This window comes from Abramis brama, assembly GCF_963993115.1.
Source record: "Abramis brama genome assembly, chromosome: 22".
Classification (NCBI taxonomy): Eukaryota; Metazoa; Chordata; class Actinopteri; order Cypriniformes; family Leuciscidae; genus Abramis; species Abramis brama.
Window position 1 is genome coordinate 7,925,472 of NC_139984.1, and position 27,190 is coordinate 7,952,661.

Genomic DNA, 27,190 nt, shown 5'->3' on the forward strand with positions numbered 1-27,190 from the left:
TTTTACGGCTACTGTTGGGGATACAGATCAGGAACAACAACGTCCAACGCACAGAAAAATCGTGAAGCAAAGAGGACACGGAGATCGACAGACAAAACTGAGCAGTTTACTTATGAATCATGATATTTAAAAAAAATCTCAGCTCTCAGATTCTGTCAATTCTATTACGAAATTCAAACAATAAATACCGTTTTGCCGTTTTAATGTGACGTGACAGATTCCTATAGCGGCACGTGAACTGATCATCTCTAGCTAATAGTAAATAAACACGAATTAACAATGTTGAAAGATACAGTATAACTTAACGAAATGTATATTCCTCATTCATAATATTGATCAATAAGTGTTTTTCAACCGCGGAAAGAGGTAAAACAGCTGGAGAACAGTCACATAACATTTACCTCAGGAAAGCCATGTAATTGGCTAGAAAAAAAAGAGCTATAGCCTAGAGAGTATTTGGCTAAATATGTGTAGGCCTACTATATTACTTATTTTAACCTTAAATTATACCAGCTGATACAAGCAAAAAAAAAAAAAACATAGCTTACCAGAAATTGTTGGCTACCATGTAAACATTGTAACATGTTTCTGTTTAGGAGTAAGTTAAAGAAGTGTATGCAGGGTTTAAAGAGGACGTTTTTTTCTCCTCTCTAACCTTTACTTCCCCGTAGAATAGCATTACCTGCCTATCCACCATTCAGTCGGTAGGGCCTACATATTTTTTTCGTTCTCTTTTAAAGATTGGATGGGGAGGGGCCCATAGCCTACCTTTGCCTTGGGCCCCTGATTTGCTAAATCCGCCACTGTTTCCACTCAATATAAACAACATATTTTCTCGTAATAACGAGATCTTATGTCGATAAAACGAATTTTTTTTCTCGTAATAACGAGATGTAATGTCGTTAAAACAACATCTTTTTCTCGTAATAACAAGATGTTATGTCGTTAAAACGACAAATGTTCTAGGCCTTATAAGGACATGTGTAGTCATGTACAAAATATGCCTTTAGTTTACCCAAATAAAATGTATAGCCTATCATGTCTTTATCATACGTTCAAAAACCTTAAGCAGCAGCCCCCAATGGACATTCATGTTAAAAGATCAAATTCTGTACACACCTTATTAATAAAGCATGTGTAGCCTACAGATTAGCAGATGAGCCCAGAATACGAACATTGCGTTTAATTGCACGTTTCGCATTTTCCTCCCATAGAAACCCTTTATTATAAAGAAAACTCTTAACGTGGCTTTCAATGATAGGATGGCATTGCAGTGGCATTTTCCTATCAACAGTGGAAACAATTTAAAATACTCCATAATTTCTGGTCAAATAGAAAAGAATAATACATCATTCGACTACCTTTATTTGTGTAAACACACAATAACAAGATAACGTTGTGCTTTCGTAAAAGAAAAGAAACGAACAGGACGCGCTTTCATGGTATCCGTGAACTGGAGCGCGTCTCAAAAATGAACTGAAAAACAGCGTATAGACAAGCCTCACAGACATGAGAAATATAGCTTACGAATTAAAATGCTTCGTTATTTTTTCAGACACATTTATCTTCATTAGCCTACTTTTGCCGGTGCTTTGCGGCAAGATTTATGCATGCGCTTGAGCGCGGAATAGGCTGTAGCCTATATGCACCCATTGAATATAATGTGCGATAAGTCCTAATTGCTTAAATGAATGACTAGCCTACTAGTCTAGAAAAATCGCTTAATATTGGAATGTCCCCTTATTATGTCGAAATAACGAGATATTTATGTCGAAATAACGAGATATTTATGTCGAAATAACGAGATATTATGTAGAAATAATGACTTATTATGTCGAAATAACTACTTATTATGTCGAAATAACGAGATATTATGTAGAAATAATGACTTATTATGTCGAAATAACAACTTATTATGTCGAAATAACGACTTAATATCTCGAAATAACGACTTGTGTCGAAATAACGTAATCTGCCACATTGTACTAATTTGTCTTCTAATTTTAATTTAGTTAAACTGTGTCAATTATTGTTGTTTTTTTGTTGTTTTTTAGCTAAATTAAAATGAGGGAATTAATTAGTACAATGTGGCAATGATTCAATTTGAAACGATGGAAGGAATTCTTAATTTATGGCTATGATGTTGTCAGGGATCGGCCAGGATCCATCACCATTCAATCACAACGATCACTATCTCCTGAGTATTAAAGGGATACTCCACATTAAAATGAAAATTCTGTCATCATATAATCACCCTCATGTTGTTTCAAACCTGTATGAATTTCTTTCTTCTGCTGAACAGAAAGGAAGATATTTAGAAGAATGTCAGTAACCAGACAGTTTCTGGTCTCATTGACTTCCATAGTAGGAAAAAAATATACTATGGAAGTCAATGAGACCAGAAACTGTCTGGTTACTGATATTCTTCTAAATATCTTCCTTTCAGCAGAAGAAAGAAATTCATAAAGGACTGAAACAACATGAGGGTGAGTATATGATGACAGAATTTTCATTTTAAAGTGGAGTATCCCTTTAATCACCAGCACCTGCATGCCATCTGCTCATCACCACCTACACTTATAAGCACACACCTCACTCTGGCACTTTGTCCGATCTCATATATGATTCATATATAAGGACTCATCTCATTGTCTTTTCCTACCTTCCATGCATCTTTGGCAAAGTCTCCTAGTCTCCAATCTTGATCATATTCTGAATTAAGAAATCATTATAATGCAGTCAAAAATAATTTACAGGGAACATAAATAATTACTTTACCTTCTGAGTCTCCTAGTCTCCTTCCCACACCGGTGTGTGCTTCCACCATCCTCCACTCCATCATCCACGACCTCCTCAACCATCTAAACAGAAAAGACTTTCAGTATCTCCATTCGTCATTACTCATAGACATACCTTTAAAGGTTCCCTCTACTGCTATATTTGCATCAATAAACCGGTTTCTCACCTCTACCATTATTGTTTGGAGTCTCTGTTCCGTGACAGAATGTGTATTTTTTCTTCCGCATGTCAAGTGCAGGGCTCCGTGTTGGATAATCAGTATGACAAATATTTTTTTCTTTTTATTTGGTTGAATTTGCTTTTAATTTTGAAGTCATTATTCGTACTTTTCTGAATAAGTGGATGAAAAAAGTTCGTCAAAGTTGTCCTAAGACAAGAACAGGTATTGTTCAAACTTCATGTATAACTTTAATGAAAGGTTTTGATCCACTTCAAATTGATTACTGTATAAAGTGCAAAACATTTGCTGAATGTTTTAAACATGTTTAATTTCAGATATAGTTGCCAAAGTAATATTTCTCATTTTGGTTTAGTTTAAGTTAAAGTAGCCTACAAAAATAACTAAAACTAAATAAACTAAAACTCAATAAAACTATAGACATATAAACAAACACACACACACACACACACACAAATAATTCAAATTATGAACTAAAACTATAATAGTATATCAATGATAGTAAAATGGCACTGAGCCAGTCCCTGCCCTCCCTGATTTGAATATCCCCTCCCCTCTCCCATCAGTTATATGAGCAGCGGTGAACACTATTGCTCTGTGAGAAAGAAGGAAACTCAGACTCATTCACACTGGATTGCTTGACGATCTGCTTCAACATGAAGACCCTTGCTGTCAGTTTGCTCCTAGTGCTGGTGAGTTCGAGGCCTGTGTGATGTGATACAGCTTTAGCCATGTGTTTATGTTGCAGAAACTAAGTCTAGCACACTGTATAAAGTCAGGTGAAATCCACGTTTATACAATGAGCTGAATAATGTTTGATTCCATCAAATGATTAGCTGATGCGATTATTTGCCATGTGTCAGTAAAAACTGTAGGTAGAGCATGTTTATTTAATTAGTTATGTTGACTGGATACATGTTACTACTATTGGGTTTGGATGAAAAGTCTTTGGAATGTATGTCATTCCTGTATGAGATCATGACAATGTCAAGCGGTGCAAGCGTATATGTCCTCAAGCAATGTTAGAAAAGGAAACATCACAGAAAGTTTGATTTATTAATGTAAATGCTGGCCAAAAAAAAAGTGAAATTATAAATAACATAATAGAGGACATAATAAAGAATCCTTTATGCAACATCATTTACTCTTCACAAGTTCTCCTTTGGTGCAAATTAAATTTTAATTACCCTGCACTGTAAAACCCAACAAGTTAAGTTAACTCATTTCATTTGAGGAAACCGATTGCCTCAATTCAATTAAGTTTATAAAAACAATAGTTATGAGTACTCTGAACTTATTTCAGTTGAGTTTACTAAAAGTAGATATACATTGCAGTCAAGAAATTAAGTGATTAATTAAGTGATTATTGAGCATTAGTGATTAACACCTGCTGTTAACGAGCAGAATCAATGAAGGAAAGAGAAACACAAGAACTACAACTGACTTCAGCCACAGCCTTAGATGAAATCAACTCAAGATAAAAGACGTTTAAATCTCTAAAGATCTCAGCAGAGGAGGATTAAACCACTACACAAACACCATTACCAGCTTCACTTATTATTATTATTTGACTTTTGTCATGCGTCTACAGTTGTTGTTATTGAGAATGAACAGAGGGTTAGATGATAATGATTTATTGAGTTTTATTTAAAGACACCATGATAGTGATCCGTGTTTGCTTTAGTTGGGCTCTTGACCCTTGACTTTATAACACCAGTTTTTCCTCTGGCTGCTGTAACTGAGTGTTTATAAAACACATTTGTTATGGCACATACGCCAAAAGAAAATATGAGCATGTGGTTGTGTTAAGATAAAAAAAAATCATCATTTAGTGACTTGATTCTCTGATGTTTTCCAGAGCCTAATCTCTGATTAGACAGGAGATGTATTACTTATATTATTCATTATAATAAAACTGATTCTGCTGTAAGGCCCATTGTTGTGACAATCAGATTTTAAAAACCTCTATGGTATCATGCTGACTTACACAGTAATCAAGAATCAGCATATGAATCTCAACAATGGTGACCATTAAAAAATGATTTATGCCGCAATGCATGCTGGGAGCCATGGATAAGTTTTGTATTATGCTAGTACCCAGCATGCATAATTTTTTAATGGTCACCATTGTTGAGATTCATATGCTGATTCTTGATGTCTGTGTGAGTCTTAGTAATGCAATACCTTTTCTGAGAAATTTTTTGTGCACAACTATTTGTAAAATCCTTCATATTATCTGATGGTCACAACATGGCTAGCTCTTATGCTGTAGAATCACAGTTTTGAGTAAATCTAATATGTTGCCCTTTTAATCAGAAATCAGTGAATCGAGTCACTAAATGATGATTGTCATCATCAATCCTTCACCATCAACACCCGATAAGACTTCTCCTTGCCTTCTGTGCCATAACAAATATGTTTTATAAACACTCAATTATAGCAGCCAAAGAAAATCTTAAGTGCAAAAGTCAAGGGTCAAGAGCTCAACTAAAGCAAATGCTGATCTCCATCACGGTGACCTTAAATGAAACTCAAATCATCAACTTCTAAACCGTTGTTAATTTTAATAAGAACTTGTGTAGACGAATGGCAGTAATAAAGTCAAACTGGTTAGTAATAAGTGAAGCTGGTAATGCTGTTCGTGGAGTTGTTTAATCCTCTTCTGCTGAGATCTTGAGATATTTAATGTCTTCTTTTATCTCCAGTTGATTTTGCTGTGGCTGGAAGTCAGTTGTAGTTCTTGTGTTTCTCTTTCCTTCAGTGATTCTGCTTATTAACAGCAGGTGCTCATCACTAATGCTCAATCATCACTTAATTAATCACTTAATTATACAATTATCATTCTGGGATCTAGAAATGTTCTATAACTCATTCAGTTTGAGTTATGTTTCAGTCATTCAAGTTTCGGTAATATTTGAGTGCTGTGAACTCAATTGTATTTAGTTAATATTACTGTTAGGTTTTACAGTGTGACTATGGCAATAAATTAAATGATTTTAATAAGCTTGTCAAAATCTTCTCAGCAAAATGTTTATATTTAAAGTAGTCAAAGCGATTTGGGGACTGCTTTACAAATTTAAAACCATACAAAAAATCAAAGTTGTAAATAAAACAAAGATTATTGAAGTACGTTTTACAAGAAAATACTATTTCAGTATTCTTAACTTAAATTCACATTTAATTCAATACTTGCCGTTTCTTGTTAATTGTTTGTGAAATTTACTAGCAATTTTGGAGTCAAGTCAAGTCACCTTTATTTATATAGCGCTTTTTACAATACAGATTGTATCAAAGCAGCTTCACATTGATAACATGAAAATAATACAACAAAGTTTGTTTCTAGAAGAAAATTGCGCCATCGTCCACCCTAAGTAAGGCAGATCAATAATATTGTTGAATATTAAATGTCCCCAACTAAGCAAGCCAAAAGCCAAGGCGACAGTGGCAAGGAACCAAAACTCCATCAGGTGACAGAATGGAGAAAAAACCCAAGCTCAGTCGAGGGCCAGTTCTCCTCTGACCAACGAGCGAACAATGTATGATTATGAGTGAATATTGTTGCAAAGTAAATCCTCACCAATTTATTACAGTGTTTCTATTCCACAAAAACATTTGAATTTGTTTCTTTGACTTTCACACGACATTATGACTTTAAGTCACAGGAACAATCCTCCTCGAGCAACCTTGGCTTTTTTCAAGGAGAAGAACCTGGTAGTTCAAGGTTTGTTTCTTGAGGCCTTTAAACCTTTTCAAACCAAGCCATTTTTGGGCAATAACCCACATTTTTAGCTGCTAGACTAAATCACCCATCTATTAAGAATCACACTGACTTACTACTAAAATAAGAATCTCCTACATGTAAAATAACAATAATGTCTAGTCTGGTGAAGATGAATAAGATTCCCAAAAGGTTGAAATAACAATATTAATTATAAAATAAAACAAACTCAGGTAATCCACAAAGTAGAGCCCGACCAATATATCGGCGGGCCGATATTATCGGCCAATATTAGGCATTTTCCTAACTATCGGTATCGGCATTTATAATGGCCGATAAATTAATATTTAAAAAAATGCAGCGTGCGGTGATTTATGTAAGGATGGCGCTGCCAATAAAGCACCTAAAAGCTGTCACAAAGAACTGGCAAAAGTGGCAAAAAATAACGGCCGCGTCCGGTGTAGACACAGAGTTAAAGCTCATTCTGCTACGTTACAACATCAAGCAATATTCCAATAATTTATATAATTATAACACTTTATATAGGGCCATTTTGCATTGAGAGTAGCCTAGTTTCACGTTTAGTACATTTTGCTTACTACTTATTTAAAATAGTATAAAACTACTGTACATATGTAATTATAAACGTTTTCATTATGATATTATTAATTTTACTTTACTAAAAAGATCTGAGTTCTTCCTCCACTGGTAGATATTAGAGAAATTAAGATTAAAAATAGAAGATAAGGTTTTGTCAGTGACACTTTTGATATATTTATTGATACAAGTTATGTTTTAAATAACGTGACTAAATTAAAAGACAAAGTCGTTAGTGAAGATTATGCAACAGTATTTAGAATATAATATAATATAAAATGCAATGCAAACTAGTTTGGTTACAGCTCAAATTCTCATTCTATCATTCACCCTGCCTCCATTACATATCTTTGTCACACAAGTGTTTGATCACCACATTTGAGTGATCATTGCAAAACGTTTATATATCTATTCTGTTTATACTGTGTATATACAGTACCCATCAAAAGTTTGTACACACCAATTGGAAAGTGTGTCCAAACTTACTGTACTATAATACACATAAATAATATTGCTACTGTATTATAATATACACATAAATAATATCAGCCGATATATCGGTATCTGGCTTTTTTTATCGGTATCGGCATCGGCGCCCAAAAATCCATATCGGTCGGGCTCTACCACAAAAGAAACAGATAACTGAAGAAAGACAAACTAAGGCCCTGTCCCAAATGGCACACTTCATATGCACTTTCAGTCTTGTGGACTTACAATGGCTGCCGCGTGCGCGTGTCCGTTAAGTCCGCCAGACCGTAGAGCAGGTGTCGGCAAAAGGCGGCCCGCGGGCCAAAACTGGCCCGCCAGCAATATTTTCTGGCCCGCCAGATTATTTTGGAAGTCCGTTGTTTTTTTTGTTTTGTTTTTAATCAGCCTATTTTTATTTTACAATAACAGTTTACAAATAGGCCCCGTGTATCATTCGTTCAATCGTTTTTTCAAATTAAAACCAAAAATAAAAAAATAAAAAACGACTTGTTTTTCCATTATTTATTTCCTGAACTAAAATGAAAAAACGAATAATTAACGACTCGTTTTCCGATTTTCTGATTGTGCGCTCAGATCAAAAATAGAAAAAATGGGTTTAGACAAATTTGAATTTTGAATTTTAATTTAACACCTTAGCAGACATATACCAATGAAATCATTTTAAACAGATCACGTACTATTGTGGTAACAGATTACAGCCATTTTAATAAGGGTGTGAATAGCAATCATGCTCTCCTGTAGGCTAAGTCTCATTCGCTTACAGTCCGACTTTTGAACTTTTTTTCATTATTATTTATTCGGGTATAACACACTGATAAATAATATGTATTACCTGATAAAAAATATTTGCACTAAATGCTGCACAAAACTCTTCCACTACTTGAGAAAAGCCGTGGCCGCTCGGCGATTTCACCACCGCATACCGTGTAAAACGCCCATAAGGAATCATGTGGCGCGAGATTCAATTTTAAAGTATAGGCTAAAGAAGGTAGCGGTCGGAACTCTGGTGTACCTATACTTTGGACGGAGCGGGCGGTCTGACTGACAATAGCCCACTCCCGACATCTTTTGACAGCGTATCCGCACTTCATTCTGACCACCTGTACACCTAGCTCTGAGAAGCTGTTTGGTAGGCCTACTGAAACCATTGTCAGTCAAACACATTCTTTTTTTGCAAGGATGTTTGAAATAGTTTGGCAGAAAATAGCCTACTTCATTTGTCAGTAGGGCAATATGGTTTTCGTTTATGTTGCTTAGAAATTTGAGTGATAGGCTTTGTCCTATTTAATTTATGTTATTTATATTTCATTAATTTGTTTCTGTGAAATCTTTTTCTCTGCTGACAGTACAATGTTAAAATAATATTTATATTGACACGAACACAATTTTTGTATAGCATATATAATTGTTATAGGCTACTTAATCTCTCTCTTTCCATTAGAGACATTTGAATGTGAGATTCTGGAAACGAGATCTAAATTTTGCGGACCCGTCAGGTCGGGAAATAAAGCGGGTGAACACAGAGTGTATTTTAAGCGGTTGCTGAATAGAACCTTGTGGGAGCGGACGAAAAAAAAAAAAAACAGTCCCGCGCAGACCTCCTTAAACCTTAGGTGTGAATGTGTGTGTCCCGAATAAATAATAATAAAAAAAGGAATAAAGTTCAAAAGTCGGACTGTAAGCGAATGAGGCATGATTGCTATTCACACCTTTATTAAAATGGCCACAATAGTAGGCTATGTTTAAAATGATTTCATTGATATATGCCTAATATGCCTACTCCGTGCAGCTGGCCCGCCATCTACTGGCTAAAAAAAATATTAAAGGCTAAAAATATAAAGTTACCTGCCGACCCCTGCCCGGAGTGTCCCATTTGTCATTTTAGGTCTCAGAAGGGTGCTCGCGAGCGCTTTTGCCGAGCCCGCACGTATCCTTTTCACAATACAAAATAACTGTTTCATCTAAATGTTTCATTCACAGTAGCTGCCTTTCATAAAGCCATTACTATCAAACTTTTGAGAACTTTTTACTTACACTACATTAGTTATGTGGTGTAAGTGTATTTTCTAATGTGGCAACTGTAGTCTGTATTACTGTAATTATTTCAGCAACAAGGGTGAATTGAAACATGCATCTTGAATTGTTTGCTGTTGAATGAACTGATTGTTAAAAGTACTAAACTGAAAGAAGATCATACTGTTGTGTTTTGGTGATTAAACCAAATGTTCTCTTTACATATTACAATAATCTGGTGTTTGAAACTATGGTTATGTGGACTGAAAAGTCTATAACTGTAATGAAAGCATGGGATCAGGTTATGAAAGAATGACCTGCTGTTACAAGTGTGATCAGTTTGGATTTTTGTACTAAGAGTTTTGAAAATGTACACCTTACTTAATAAACCTTACTGAATAAAAAAAACCTGATCAGATTCCAAAAATGAAATCCTTGTAGAGGATTAGATTATATGGCATTTTAAAATACTAGTTACTTTTTTTATTGATTACATGATTACTTAATATTCACAAAATGGCAGTAAATTATTAAAAATGCATTATTCTCCTTAATTATTCTTTTTATCTTTTCATTTTTCCTATCAAAAAAAGCCTATATGTTCAGAAAGTCTTCCAGTTTTACAGAATAAACACAGACCGGCCACTAGTCAGGCGAGTATAATTAAATGGACTTTTGAGAGACCGAAAAAATATATATAAATAAATAAAAATAAAATATACTTTTTTTTAGTTAGTGCTTCATTTTGATCGTTTTCATTTTAAAATGTTTTATTTCTTTTAATTGAACATTTTTAAGATTTAATTTGTTATTAACTTTTCATCAGTTTACGAATCCCCTGCAGTTTCTTCACAAAAAAAAAACTTAAATAATGTAATGTTTAATGCACCTAATGTTGTTGAAAACAGAAAATGTAATAATTTTTCTTTCTGTTTGTATTATTTTTTTTATTTTTTTTTATCAGCATGATAAAGGATTTTACTCAAATCAATGTGATAAACGAGTTAGGTCCAAAGTAATTTAAAAGTAATCAGATTATATTACGTGTAATTAGGGGCCAAGCCCCGAAGGGGCTATGGCACCTATTGTATCTGTTAGTTTTCTTATTATTAGGGGCCAAGCCCCGAAGGGGCTATGGCACCTATTGTATCTGTTAGTTTTCTTATTATTATTAGGGGCCAAGCCCCGAAGGGGCTATGGCACCTATTGTATCTGTTAGTTTTCTTATTAGGGGCCAAGCCCCGAAGGGGCTATGGCACCTATTGTATCTGTTAGTTTTCTTATTAGGGGCCAAGCCCCGAAGGGGCTATGGCACCTATTGTATCTGTTAGTTTTCTTATTATTATTAGGGGCCAAGCCCCGAAGGGGCTATGGCACCTATTGTATCTGTTAGTTTTCTTATTAGGGGCCAAGCCCCGAAGGGGCTATGGCACCTATTGTATCTGTTAGTTTTCTTATTATTATTAGGGGCCAAGCCCCGAAGGGGCTATGGCACCTATTGTATCTGTTAGTTTTCTTCTTATTATTATTATTATTATTCTTCTTCCTCCTCTTGAAGTCTATGGCAGCCCTATGAACCATACATAGGAAAATGATGAAATTTGGCACACTTGTAGTGATGGTAATGAAAAGTAATTGTAGCAATTTTTGAGTCTCTAGGTCCAACTCTATAGCGCCACCAGCAGTTCAAAAATTCAACATTGAAATGGTTATAACTTTTGAACCCTTTGATCTAGAAAAATGAAACTTAGTACACCTGATTCATCTCATCATGCTGATTAGAACCAATATCTTACATTAAGACTCCGCCCATTACAGTAGTGGCCATTTTGAAAAGTACAGTATGCAGTTTTTTTGCTACTCCTCCTTCAAAATTGGTCTAATTTTGTCCAAACATGTACTCAAATGATCTTCGGACTGAGCCGCATAAAAGTACTGTCCCCGATTTTTTTTATTCTTCTCTGATCAAAAGTTATGACGTCGCAAACTTAACGAGGTCGACCCAAAATTGGTTCAGAAGCTATAGCTCGGCCAAACTTTGATCAATCGAAACGAAAATTGGTACACTTCATCGGAAGCATGATCTGAGGTTCCATGCCAAAGTTGGGAACAGCGCCACCTACGGGTCATGAGATATGGAAAATGCATATTTTGGCCAATAACTTATGAACAGTTTGTCAGAAAATTATAAACTTGGTGTCTATCGATTCCTTGGGTCATGACAAATCCGTGGATATCGATTTTGCCATGATGGGATGTACCACGTGTCCGCCATTTTGAATGATGTCATAATTTGCAATATCTTTTAAACTATTTGAAATTTCTTCACCAAATTTGGTATGGATCATCATTAGCATGGCCCGAAGGTACCTGAGAAATTTGATCACAGCGCCACCTAGTGTTCCAGAGATATCATTGTTTTTTGAAAAAACGCTTATAACTTTTGCTAACATTGCTTGAAATTTGATTTCTTTATGTCAATATATTCCTTGGCTTATGCCGATTTCAACGATATCTCATATGTTATTTATCAACAATGTGACTGGCCGCCATATTGGAGTGAATGTAAAACAGTTTTTTCGCTACTCCTCCTTCAAAATTGGTCTAATTTTGTCCAAACATGTACTCAAATGATCTTCGGACTGAGCCGCATAAAAGTACTGTCCCCGATTTTTTTGCTATACTGGAAAAAAAAAGTTATGATGTCGCAAACTTAATGAGGTCAACCCATAATTGGTTCAGAGGCTGTAACTTGTGAACAGTTTGTCACAAAATCATAAAATTGGTGTCTATCGATTCCTTGCGTCATGTCGAATCTGAGGATATCTATTTTGCCAGCATTGGATGTACCACATCATAAGCTATATTAGCATTAAGTTAGCTTAGCATGCTAATCTCGTTAACATGATTTTGTGTGCTCATTCACACACTGAAGCCTCTCCTCTGCAGCTTTGTAAAACATGTCCTCTGGGTGGCGCAAGTGGTTCAACCATGCGTCATGAATCCCGAACCATTGTGGTCGTGGGTTCGAGACCAGTGTGGGGCGACTTTGAAATTGTGTATAAAATAATAATTTAAATTCCTTCCGGCTCTGCACTGCTGTTGGTGCTTAAATGCTAGCTGTGCTGCTGTAATTGATGTGCTTACTGTGCTTGATGTACATTAAATTTCTGATGTTTTGCTCTTCTGGCTCCGCATTGCGCTACAGCGGCTGTTGCTTGCTCTGCCTTGCAGGGCTTGGCCCCGTATTGCTGCTTGCAGCTATATTTATTATTATTATTCTTCTTCCTCCTCTTGAAGTCTATGGCAGCCCTATGAACCATACATAGGAAAATGATGAAATTTGGCACACTTGTAGTGATGGTAATGAAAAGTAATTGTAGCAATTTTTGAGTCTCTAGGTCCAACTCTATAGCGCCACCAGCAGTTCAAAAATTCAACATTGAAATGGTTATAACTTTTGAACCCTTTGATCTAGAAAAATGAAACTTAGTACACCTGATTCATCTCATCATGCTGATTAGAACCAATATCTTACATTAAGACTCCGCCCATTACAGTAGTGGCCATTTTGAAAAGTACAGTATGCAGTTTTTTTGCTACTCCTCCTTCAAAATTGGTCTAATTTTGTCCAAACATGTACTCAAATGATCTTCGGACTGAGCCGCATAAAAGTACTGTCCCCGATTTTTTTTATTCTTCTCTGATCAAAAGTTATGACGTCGCAAACTTAACGAGGTCGACCCAAAATTGGTTCAGAAGCTATAGCTCGGCCAAACTTTGATCAATCGAAACGAAAATTGGTACACTTCATCGGAAGCATGATCTGAGGTTCCATGCCAAAGTTGGGAACAGCGCCACCTACGGGTCATGAGATATGGAAAATGCATATTTTGGCCAATAACTTATGAACAGTTTGTCAGAAAATTATAAACTTGGTGTCTATCGATTCCTTGGGTCATGACAAATCCGTGGATATCGATTTTGCCATGATGGGATGTACCACGTGTCCGCCATTTTGAATGATGTCATAATTTGCAATATCTTTTAAACTATTTGAAATTTCTTCACCAAATTTGGTATGGATCATCATTAGCATGGCCCGAAGGTACCTGAGAAATTTGATCACAGCGCCACCTAGTGTTCCAGAGATATCATTGTTTTTTGAAAAAACGCTTATAACTTTTGCTAACATTGCTTGAAATTTGATTTCTTTATGTCAATATATTCCTTGGCTTATGCCGATTTCAACGATATCTCATATGTTATTTATCAACAATGTGACTGGCCGCCATATTGGAGTGAATGTAAAACAGTTTTTTCGCTACTCCTCCTTCAAAATTGGTCTAATTTTGTCCAAACATGTACTCAAATGATCTTCGGACTGAGCCGCATAAAAGTACTGTCCCCGATTTTTTTGCTATACTGGAAAAAAAAAGTTATGATGTCGCAAACTTAATGAGGTCAACCCATAATTGGTTCAGAGGCTGTAACTTGTGAACAGTTTGTCACAAAATCATAAAATTGGTGTCTATCGATTCCTTGCGTCATGTCGAATCTGAGGATATCTATTTTGCCAGCATTGGATGTACCACATCATAAGCTATATTAGCATTAAGTTAGCTTAGCATGCTAATCTCGTTAACATGATTTTGTGTGCTCATTCACACACTGAAGCCTCTCCTCTGCAGCTTTGTAAAACATGTCCTCTGGGTGGCGCAAGTGGTTCAACCATGCGTCATGAATCCCGAACCATTGTGGTCGTGGGTTCGAGACCAGTGTGGGGCGACTTTGAAATTGTGTATAAAATAATAATTTAAATTCCTTCCGGCTCTGCACTGCTGTTGGTGCTTAAATGCTAGCTGTGCTGCTGTAATTGATGTGCTTACTGTGCTTGATGTACATTAAATTTCTGATGTTTTGCTCTTCTGGCTCCGCATTGCGCTACAGCGGCTGTTGCTTGCTCTGCCTTGCAGGGCTTGGCCCCGTATTGCTGCTTGCAGCTATTTAGGGGCCAAGCCCCGAAGGGGCTATGGCACCTATTGTATCTGTTAGTTTTCTTATTATTAGGGGCCAAGCCCCGAAGGGGCTATGGCACCTATTGTATCTGTTAGTTTTCTTATTATTAGGGGCCAAGCCCCGAAGGGGCTATGGCACCTATTGTATCTGTTAGTTTTCTTATTAGGGGCCAAGCCCCGAAGGGGCTATGGCACCTATTGTATCTGTTAGTTTTCTTATTATTATTATTAGGGGCCAAGCCCCGAAGGGGCTATGGCACCTATTGTATCTGTTAGTTTTCTTATTATTATTATTATTATTATTCTTCTTCCTCCTCTTGAAGTCTATGGCAGCCCTATGAACCATACATAGGAAAATGATGAAATTTGGCACACTTGTAGTGATGGTAATGAAAAGTAATTGTAGCAATTTTTGAGTCTCTAGGTCCAACTCTATAGCGCCACCAGCAGTTCAAAAATTCAACATTGAAATGGTTATAACTTTTGAACCCTTTGATCTAGAAAAATGAAACTTAGTACACCTGATTCATCTCATCATGCTGATTAGAACCAATATCTTACATTAAGACTCCGCCCATTACAGTAGTGGCCATTTTGAAAAGTACAGTATGCAGTTTTTTTGCTACTCCTCCTTCAAAATTGGTCTAATTTTGTCCAAACATGTACTCAAATGATCTTCGGACTGAGCCGCATAAAAGTACTGTCCCCGATTTTTTTTATTCTTCTCTGATCAAAAGTTATGACGTCGCAAACTTAACGAGGTCGACCCAAAATTGGTTCAGAAGCTATAGCTCGGCCAAACTTTGATCAATCGAAACGAAAATTGGTACACTTCATCGGAAGCATGATCTGAGGTTCCATGCCAAAGTTGGGAACAGCGCCACCTACGGGTCATGAGATATGGAAAATGCATATTTTGGCCAATAACTTATGAACAGTTTGTCAGAAAATTATAAACTTGGTGTCTATCGATTCCTTGGGTCATGACAAATCCGTGGATATCGATTTTGCCATGATGGGATGTACCACGTGTCCGCCATTTTGAATGATGTCATAATTTGCAATATCTTTTAAACTATTTGAAATTTCTTCACCAAATTTGGTATGGATCATCATTAGCATGGCCCGAAGGTACCTGAGAAATTTGATCACAGCGCCACCTAGTGTTCCAGAGATATCATTGTTTTTTGAAAAAACGCTTATAACTTTTGCTAACATTGCTTGAAATTTGATTTCTTTATGTCAATATATTCCTTGGCTTATGCCGATTTCAACGATATCTCATATGTTATTTATCAACAATGTGACTGGCCGCCATATTGGAGTGAATGTAAAACAGTTTTTTCGCTACTCCTCCTTCAAAATTGGTCTAATTTTGTCCAAACATGTACTCAAATGATCTTCGGACTGAGCCGCATAAAAGTACTGTCCCCGATTTTTTTGCTATACTGGAAAAAAAAAGTTATGATGTCGCAAACTTAATGAGGTCAACCCATAATTGGTTCAGAGGCTGTAACTTGTGAACAGTTTGTCACAAAATCATAAAATTGGTGTCTATCGATTCCTTGCGTCATGTCGAATCTGAGGATATCTATTTTGCCAGCATTGGATGTACCACATCATAAGCTATATTAGCATTAAGTTAGCTTAGCATGCTAATCTCGTTAACATGATTTTGTGTGCTCATTCACACACTGAAGCCTCTCCTCTGCAGCTTTGTAAAACATGTCCTCTGGGTGGCGCAAGTGGTTCAACCATGCGTCATGAATCCCGAACCATTGTGGTCGTGGGTTCGAGACCAGTGTGGGGCGACTTTGAAATTGTGTATAAAATAATAATTTAAATTCCTTCCGGCTCTGCACTGCTGTTGGTGCTTAAATGCTAGCTGTGCTGCTGTAATTGATGTGCTTACTGTGCTTGATGTACATTAAATTTCTGATGTTTTGCTCTTCTGGCTCCGCATTGCGCTACAGCGGCTGTTGCTTGCTCTGCCTTGCAGGGCTTGGCCCCGTATTGCTGCTTGCAGCTATATTTATTATTATTATTATTATTCTTCTTCCTCCTCTTGAAGTCTATGGCAGCCCTATGAACCATACATAGGAAAATGATGAAATTTGGCACACTTGTAGTGATGGTAATGAAAAGTAATTGTAGCAATTTTTGAGTCTCTAGGTCCAACTCTATAGCGCCACCAGCAGTTCAAAAATTCAACATTGAAATGGTTATAACTTTTGAACCCTTTGATCTAGAAAAATGAAACTTAGTACACCTGATTCATCTCATCATGCTGATTAGAACCAATATCTTACATTAAGACTCCGCCCATTACAGTAGTGGCCATTTTGAAAAGTACAGTATGCAGTTTTTTTGCTACTCCTCCTTCAAAATTGGTCTAATTTTGTCCAAACATGTACTCAAATGATCTTCGGACTGAGCCGCATAAAAGTACTGTCCCCGATTTTTTTTATTCTTCTCTGATCAAAAGTTATGACGTCGCAAACTTAACGAGGTCGACCCAAAATTGGTTCAGAAGCTATAGCTCGGCCAAACTTTGATCAATCGAAACGAAAATTGGTACACTTCATCGGAAGCATGATCTGAGGTTCCATGCCAAAGTTGGGAACAGCGCCACCTACGGGTCATGAGATATGGAAAATGCATATTTTGGCCAATAACTTATGAACAGTTTGTCAGAAAATTATAAACTTGGTGTCTATCGATTCCTTGGGTCATGACAAATCCGTGGATATCGATTTTGCCATGATGGGATGTACCACGTGTCCGCCATTTTGAATGATGTCATAATTTGCAATATCTTTTAAACTATTTGAAATTTCTTCACCAAATTTGGTATGGATCATCATTAGCATGGCCCGAAGGTACCTGAGAAATTTGATCACAGCGCCACCTAGTGTTCCAGAGATATCATTGTTTTTTGAAAAAACGCTTATAACTTTTGCTAACATTGCTTGAAATTTGATTTCTTTATGTCAATATATTCCTTGGCTTATGCCGATTTCAACGATATCTCATATGTTATTTATCAACAATGTGACTGGCCGCCATATTGGAGTGAATGTAAAACAGTTTTTTCGCTACTCCTCCTTCAAAATTGGTCTAATTTTGTCCAAACATGTACTCAAATGATCTTCGGACTGAGCCGCATAAAAGTACTGTCCCCGATTTTTTTGCTATACTGGAAAAAAAAAGTTATGATGTCGCAAACTTAATGAGGTCAACCCATAATTGGTTCAGAGGCTGTAACTTGTGAACAGTTTGTCACAAAATCATAAAATTGGTGTCTATCGATTCCTTGCGTCATGTCGAATCTGAGGATATCTATTTTGCCAGCATTGGATGTACCACATCATAAGCTATATTAGCATTAAGTTAGCTTAGCATGCTAATCTCGTTAACATGATTTTGTGTGCTCATTCACACACTGAAGCCTCTCCTCTGCAGCTTTGTAAAACATGTCCTCTGGGTGGCGCAAGTGGTTCAACCATGCGTCATGAATCCCGAACCATTGTGGTCGTGGGTTCGAGACCAGTGTGGGGCGACTTTGAAATTGTGTATAAAATAATAATTTAAATTCCTTCCGGCTCTGCACTGCTGTTGGTGCTTAAATGCTAGCTGTGCTGCTGTAATTGATGTGCTTACTGTGCTTGATGTACATTAAATTTCTGATGTTTTGCTCTTCTGGCTCCGCATTGCGCTACAGCGGCTGTTGCTTGCTCTGCCTTGCAGGGCTTGGCCCCGTATTGCTGCTTGCAGCTATATTTATTATTATTATTCTTCTTCCTCCTCTTGAAGTCTATGGCAGCCCTATGAACCATACATAGGAAAATGATGAAATTTGGCACACTTGTAGTGATGGTAATGAAAAGTAATTGTAGCAATTTTTGAGTCTCTAGGTCCAACTCTATAGCGCCACCAGCAGTTCAAAAATTCAACATTGAAATGGTTATAACTTTTGAACCCTTTGATCTAGAAAAATGAAACTTAGTACACCTGATTCATCTCATCATGCTGATTAGAACCAATATCTTACATTAAGACTCCGCCCATTACAGTAGTGGCCATTTTGAAAAGTACAGTATGCAGTTTTTTTGCTACTCCTCCTTCAAAATTGGTCTAATTTTGTCCAAACATGTACTCAAATGATCTTCGGACTGAGCCGCATAAAAGTACTGTCCCCGATTTTTTTTATTCTTCTCTGATCAAAAGTTATGACGTCGCAAACTTAACGAGGTCGACCCAAAATTGGTTCAGAAGCTATAGCTCGGCCAAACTTTGATCAATCGAAACGAAAATTGGTACACTTCATCGGAAGCATGATCTGAGGTTCCATGCCAAAGTTGGGAACAGCGCCACCTACGGGTCATGAGATATGGAAAATGCATATTTTGGCCAATAACTTATGAACAGTTTGTCAGAAAATTATAAACTTGGTGTCTATCGATTCCTTGGGTCATGACAAATCCGTGGATATCGATTTTGCCATGATGGGATGTACCACGTGTCCGCCATTTTGAATGATGTCATAATTTGCAATATCTTTTAAACTATTTGAAATTTCTTCACCAAATTTGGTATGGATCATCATTAGCATGGCCCGAAGGTACCTGAGAAATTTGATCACAGCGCCACCTAGTGTTCCAGAGATATCATTGTTTTTTGAAAAAACGCTTATAACTTTTGCTAACATTGCTTGAAATTTGATTTCTTTATGTCAATATATTCCTTGGCTTATGCCGATTTCAACGATATCTCATATGTTATTTATCAACAATGTGACTGGCCGCCATATTGGAGTGAATGTAAAACAGTTTTTTCGCTACTCCTCCTTCAAAATTGGTCTAATTTTGTCCAAACATGTACTCAAATGATCTTCGGACTGAGCCGCATAAAAGTACTGTCCCCGATTTTTTTGCTATACTGGAAAAAAAAAGTTATGATGTCGCAAACTTAATGAGGTCAACCCATAATTGGTTCAGAGGCTGTAACTTGTGAACAGTTTGTCACAAAATCATAAAATTGGTGTCTATCGATTCCTTGCGTCATGTCGAATCTGAGGATATCTATTTTGCCAGCATTGGATGTACCACATCATAAGCTATATTAGCATTAAGTTAGCTTAGCATGCTAATCTCGTTAACATGATTTTGTGTGCTCATTCACACACTGAAGCCTCTCCTCTGCAGCTTTGTAAAACATGTCCTCTGGGTGGCGCAAGTGGTTCAACCATGCGTCATGAATCCCGAACCATTGTGGTCGTGGGTTCGAGACCAGTGTGGGGCGACTTTGAAATTGTGTATAAAATAATAATTTAAATTCCTTCCGGCTCTGCACTGCTGTTGGTGCTTAAATGCTAGCTGTGCTGCTGTAATTGATGTGCTTACTGTGCTTGATGTACATTAAATTTCTGATGTTTTGCTCTTCTGGCTCCGCATTGCGCTACAGCGGCTGTTGCTTGCTCTGCCTTGCAGGGCTTGGCCCCGTATTGCTGCTTGCAGCTATTTAGGGGCCAAGCCCCGAAGGGGCTATGGCACCTATTGTATCTGTTAGTTTTCTTATTATTAGGGGCCAAGCCCCGAAGGGGCTATGGCACCTATTGTATCTGTTAGTTTTCTTATTATTAGGGGCCAAGCCCCGAAGGGGCTATGGCACCTATTGTATCTGTTAGTTTTCTTATTAGGGGCCAAGCCCCGAAGGGGCTATGGCACCTATTGTATCTGTTAGTTTTCTTATTATTATTATTAGGGGCCAAGCCCCGAAGGGGCTATGGCACCTATTGTATCTGTTAGTTTTCTTATTATTATTATTATTATTATTCTTCTTCCTCCTCTTGAAGTCTATGGCAGCCCTATGAACCATACATAGGAAAATGATGAAATTTGGCACACTTGTAGTGATGGTAATGAAAAGTAATTGTAGCAATTTTTGAGTCTCTAGGTCCAACTCTATAGCGCCACCAGCAGTTCAAAAATTCAACATTGAAATGGTTATAACTTTTGAACCCTTTGATCTAGAAAAATGAAACTTAGTACACCTGATTCATCTCATCATGCTGATTAGAACCAATATCTTACATTAAGACTCCGCCCATTACAGTAGTGGCCATTTTGAAAAGTACAGTATGCAGTTTTTTTGCTACTCCTCCTTCAAAATTGGTCTAATTTTGTCCAAACATGTACTCAAATGATCTTCGGACTGAGCCGCATAAAAGTACTGTCCCCGATTTTTTTTATTCTTCTCTGATCAAAAGTTATGACGTCGCAAACTTAACGAGGTCGACCCAAAATTGGTTCAGAAGCTATAGCTCGGCCAAACTTTGATCAATCGAAACGAAAATTGGTACACTTCATCGGAAGCATGATCTGAGGTTCCATGCCAAAGTTGGGAACAGCGCCACCTACGGGTCATGAGATATGGAAAATGCATATTTTGGCCAATAACTTATGAACAGTTTGTCAGAAAATTATAAACTTGGTGTCTATCGATTCCTTGGGTCATGACAAATCCGTGGATATCGATTTTGCCATGATGGGATGTACCACGTGTCCGCCATTTTGAATGATGTCATAATTTGCAATATCTTTTAAACTATTTGAAATTTCTTCACCAAATTTGGTATGGATCATCATTAGCATGGCCCGAAGGTACCTGAGAAATTTGATCACAGCGCCACCTAGTGTTCCAGAGATATCATTGTTTTTTGAAAAAACGCTTATAACTTTTGCTAACATTGCTTGAAATTTGATTTCTTTATGTCAATATATTCCTTGGCTTATGCCGATTTCAACGATATCTCATATGTTATTTATCAACAATGTGACTGGCCGCCATATTGGAGTGAATGTAAAACAGTTTTTTCGCTACTCCTCCTTCAAAATTGGTCTAATTTTGTCCAAACATGTACTCAAATGATCTTCGGACTGAGCCGCATAAAAGTACTGTCCCCGATTTTTTTGCTATACTGGAAAAAAAAAGTTATGATGTCGCAAACTTAATGAGGTCAACCCATAATTGGTTCAGAGGCTGTAACTTGTGAACAGTTTGTCACAAAATCATAAAATTGGTGTCTATCGATTCCTTGCGTCATGTCGAATCTGAGGATATCTATTTTGCCAGCATTGGATGTACCACATCATAAGCTATATTAGCATTAAGTTAGCTTAGCATGCTAATCTCGTTAACATGATTTTGTGTGCTCATTCACACACTGAAGCCTCTCCTCTGCAGCTTTGTAAAACATGTCCTCTGGGTGGCGCAAGTGGTTCAACCATGCGTCATGAATCCCGAACCATTGTGGTCGTGGGTTCGAGACCAGTGTGGGGCGACTTTGAAATTGTGTATAAAATAATAATTTAAATTCCTTCCGGCTCTGCACTGCTGTTGGTGCTTAAATGCTAGCTGTGCTGCTGTAATTGATGTGCTTACTGTGCTTGATGTACATTAAATTTCTGATGTTTTGCTCTTCTGGCTCCGCATTGCGCTACAGCGGCTGTTGCTTGCTCTGCCTTGCAGGGCTTGGCCCCGTATTGCTGCTTGCAGCTATATTTATTATTATTATTATTATTCTTCTTCCTCCTCTTGAAGTCTATGGCAGCCCTATGAACCATACATAGGAAAATGATGAAATTTGGCACACTTGTAGTGATGGTAATGAAAAGTAATTGTAGCAATTTTTGAGTCTCTAGGTCCAACTCTATAGCGCCACCAGCAGTTCAAAAATTCAACATTGAAATGGTTATAACTTTTGAACCCTTTGATCTAGAAAAATGAAACTTAGTACACCTGATTCATCTCATCATGCTGATTAGAACCAATATCTTACATTAAGACTCCGCCCATTACAGTAGTGGCCATTTTGAAAAGTACAGTATGCAGTTTTTTTGCTACTCCTCCTTCAAAATTGGTCTAATTTTGTCCAAACATGTACTCAAATGATCTTCGGACTGAGCCGCATAAAAGTACTGTCCCCGATTTTTTTTATTCTTCTCTGATCAAAAGTTATGACGTCGCAAACTTAACGAGGTCGACCCAAAATTGGTTCAGAAGCTATAGCTCGGCCAAACTTTGATCAATCGAAACGAAAATTGGTACACTTCATCGGAAGCATGATCTGAGGTTCCATGCCAAAGTTGGGAACAGCGCCACCTACGGGTCATGAGATATGGAAAATGCATATTTTGGCCAATAACTTATGAACAGTTTGTCAGAAAATTATAAACTTGGTGTCTATCGATTCCTTGGGTCATGACAAATCCGTGGATATCGATTTTGCCATGATGGGATGTACCACGTGTCCGCCATTTTGAATGATGTCATAATTTGCAATATCTTTTAAACTATTTGAAATTTCTTCACCAAATTTGGTATGGATCATCATTAGCATGGCCCGAAGGTACCTGAGAAATTTGATCACAGCGCCACCTAGTGTTCCAGAGATATCATTGTTTTTTGAAAAAACGCTTATAACTTTTGCTAACATTGCTTGAAATTTGATTTCTTTATGTCAATATATTCCTTGGCTTATGCCGATTTCAACGATATCTCATATGTTATTTATCAACAATGTGACTGGCCGCCATATTGGAGTGAATGTAAAACAGTTTTTTCGCTACTCCTCCTTCAAAATTGGTCTAATTTTGTCCAAACATGTACTCAAATGATCTTCGGACTGAGCCGCATAAAAGTACTGTCCCCGATTTTTTTGCTATACTGGAAAAAAAAAGTTATGATGTCGCAAACTTAATGAGGTCAACCCATAATTGGTTCAGAGGCTGTAACTTGTGAACAGTTTGTCACAAAATCATAAAATTGGTGTCTATCGATTCCTTGCGTCATGTCGAATCTGAGGATATCTATTTTGCCAGCATTGGATGTACCACATCATAAGCTATATTAGCATTAAGTTAGCTTAGCATGCTAATCTCGTTAACATGATTTTGTGTGCTCATTCACACACTGAAGCCTCTCCTCTGCAGCTTTGTAAAACATGTCCTCTGGGTGGCGCAAGTGGTTCAACCATGCGTCATGAATCCCGAACCATTGTGGTCGTGGGTTCGAGACCAGTGTGGGGCGACTTTGAAATTGTGTATAAAATAATAATTTAAATTCCTTCCGGCTCTGCACTGCTGTTGGTGCTTAAATGCTAGCTGTGCTGCTGTAATTGATGTGCTTACTGTGCTTGATGTACATTAAATTTCTGATGTTTTGCTCTTCTGGCTCCGCATTGCGCTACAGCGGCTGTTGCTTGCTCTGCCTTGCAGGGCTTGGCCCCGTATTGCTGCTTGCAGCTATATTTATTATTATTATTCTTCTTCCTCCTCTTGAAGTCTATGGCAGCCCTATGAACCATACATAGGAAAATGATGAAATTTGGCACACTTGTAGTGATGGTAATGAAAAGTAATTGTAGCAATTTTTGAGTCTCTAGGTCCAACTCTATAGCGCCACCAGCAGTTCAAAAATTCAACATTGAAATGGTTATAACTTTTGAACCCTTTGATCTAGAAAAATGAAACTTAGTACACCTGATTCATCTCATCATGCTGATTAGAACCAATATCTTACATTAAGACTCCGCCCATTACAGTAGTGGCCATTTTGAAAAGTACAGTATGCAGTTTTTTTGCTACTCCTCCTTCAAAATTGGTCTAATTTTGTCCAAACATGTACTCAAATGATCTTCGGACTGAGCCGCATAAAAGTACTGTCCCCGATTTTTTTTATTCTTCTCTGATCAAAAGTTATGACGTCGCAAACTTAACGAGGTCGACCCAAAATTGGTTCAGAAGCTATAGCTCGGCCAAACTTTGATCAATCGAAACGAAAATTGGTACACTTCATCGGAAGCATGATCTGAGGTTCCATGCCAAAGTTGGGAACAGCGCCACCTACGGGTCATGAGATATGGAAAATGCATATTTTGGCCAATAACTTATGAACAGTTTGTCAGAAAATTATAAACTTGGTGTCTATCGATTCCTTGGGTCATGACAAATCCGTGGATATCGATTTTGCCATGATGGGATGTACCACGTGTCCGCCATTTTGAATGATGTCATAATTTGCAATATCTTTTAAACTATTTGAAATTTCTTCACCAAATTTGGTATGGATCATCATTAGCATGGCCCGAAGGTACCTGAGAAATTTGATCACAGCGCCACCTAGTGTTCCAGAGATATCATTGTTTTTTGAAAAAACGCTTATAACTTTTGCTAACATTGCTTGAAATTTGATTTCTTTATGTCAATATATTCCTTGGCTTATGCCGATTTCAACGATATCTCATATGTTATTTATCAACAATGTGACTGGCCGCCATATTGGAGTGAATGTAAAACAGTTTTTTCGCTACTCCTCCTTCAAAATTGGTCTAATTTTGTCCAAACATGTACTCAAATGATCTTCGGACTGAGCCGCATAAAAGTACTGTCCCCGATTTTTTTGCTATACTGGAAAAAAAAAGTTATGATGTCGCAAACTTAATGAGGTCAACCCATAATTGGTTCAGAGGCTGTAACTTGTGAACAGTTTGTCACAAAATCATAAAATTGGTGTCTATCGATTCCTTGCGTCATGTCGAATCTGAGGATATCTATTTTGCCAGCATTGGATGTACCACATCATAAGCTATATTAGCATTAAGTTAGCTTAGCATGCTAATCTCGTTAACATGATTTTGTGTGCTCATTCACACACTGAAGCCTCTCCTCTGCAGCTTTGTAAAACATGTCCTCTGGGTGGCGCAAGTGGTTCAACCATGCGTCATGAATCCCGAACCATTGTGGTCGTGGGTTCGAGACCAGTGTGGGGCGACTTTGAAATTGTGTATAAAATAATAATTTAAATTCCTTCCGGCTCTGCACTGCTGTTGGTGCTTAAATGCTAGCTGTGCTGCTGTAATTGATGTGCTTACTGTGCTTGATGTACATTAAATTTCTGATGTTTTGCTCTTCTGGCTCCGCATTGCGCTACAGCGGCTGTTGCTTGCTCTGCCTTGCAGGGCTTGGCCCCGTATTGCTGCTTGCAGCTATTTAGGGGCCAAGCCCCGAAGGGGCTATGGCACCTATTGTATCTGTTAGTTTTCTTATTATTAGGGGCCAAGCCCCGAAGGGGCTATGGCACCTATTGTATCTGTTAGTTTTCTTATTATTAGGGGCCAAGCCCCGAAGGGGCTATGGCACCTATTGTATCTGTTAGTTTTCTTATTAGGGGCCAAGCCCCGAAGGGGCTATGGCACCTATTGTATCTGTTAGTTTTCTTATTATTATTATTAGGGGCCAAGCCCCGAAGGGGCTATGGCACCTATTGTATCTGTTAGTTTTCTTATTATTATTATTATTATTATTCTTCTTCCTCCTCTTGAAGTCTATGGCAGCCCTATGAACCATACATAGGAAAATGATGAAATTTGGCACACTTGTAGTGATGGTAATGAAAAGTAATTGTAGCAATTTTTGAGTCTCTAGGTCCAACTCTATAGCGCCACCAGCAGTTCAAAAATTCAACATTGAAATGGTTATAACTTTTGAACCCTTTGATCTAGAAAAATGAAACTTAGTACACCTGATTCATCTCATCATGCTGATTAGAACCAATATCTTACATTAAGACTCCGCCCATTACAGTAGTGGCCATTTTGAAAAGTACAGTATGCAGTTTTTTTGCTACTCCTCCTTCAAAATTGGTCTAATTTTGTCCAAACATGTACTCAAATGATCTTCGGACTGAGCCGCATAAAAGTACTGTCCCCGATTTTTTTTATTCTTCTCTGATCAAAAGTTATGACGTCGCAAACTTAACGAGGTCGACCCAAAATTGGTTCAGAAGCTATAGCTCGGCCAAACTTTGATCAATCGAAACGAAAATTGGTACACTTCATCGGAAGCATGATCTGAGGTTCCATGCCAAAGTTGGGAACAGCGCCACCTACGGGTCATGAGATATGGAAAATGCATATTTTGGCCAATAACTTATGAACAGTTTGTCAGAAAATTATAAACTTGGTGTCTATCGATTCCTTGGGTCATGACAAATCCGTGGATATCGATTTTGCCATGATGGGATGTACCACGTGTCCGCCATTTTGAATGATGTCATAATTTGCAATATCTTTTAAACTATTTGAAATTTCTTCACCAAATTTGGTATGGATCATCATTAGCATGGCCCGAAGGTACCTGAGAAATTTGATCACAGCGCCACCTAGTGTTCCAGAGATATCATTGTTTTTTGAAAAAACGCTTATAACTTTTGCTAACATTGCTTGAAATTTGATTTCTTTATGTCAATATATTCCTTGGCTTATGCCGATTTCAACGATATCTCATATGTTATTTATCAACAATGTGACTGGCCGCC

At 37.4% G+C, this 27,190-nt stretch overlaps 1 protein-coding gene across 2 annotated transcripts in view; it reads left to right on the forward strand.

Annotated features, from left to right (window-relative positions):
- The first annotated feature begins 3,572 nt into the window (after window positions 1–3,572).
- Window positions 3,573–27,190, forward strand: part of LOC311073770 (cadherin-like protein 26) — a 123,697-nt gene continuing 100,079 nt past the window's right edge. The window contains exon 1 of one of the 2 annotated variants that reach the window (XM_084099715.1): window positions 3,573–3,669. In XM_084099715.1, the coding sequence (XP_083955841.1) occupies window positions 3,634–3,669 (36 nt within the window). In that variant the 5' untranslated portion in view covers window positions 3,573–3,633. The remainder of the gene's footprint in view (window positions 3,670–27,190) is intronic. The other variant, XM_084099714.1, reaches the window with a different exon arrangement.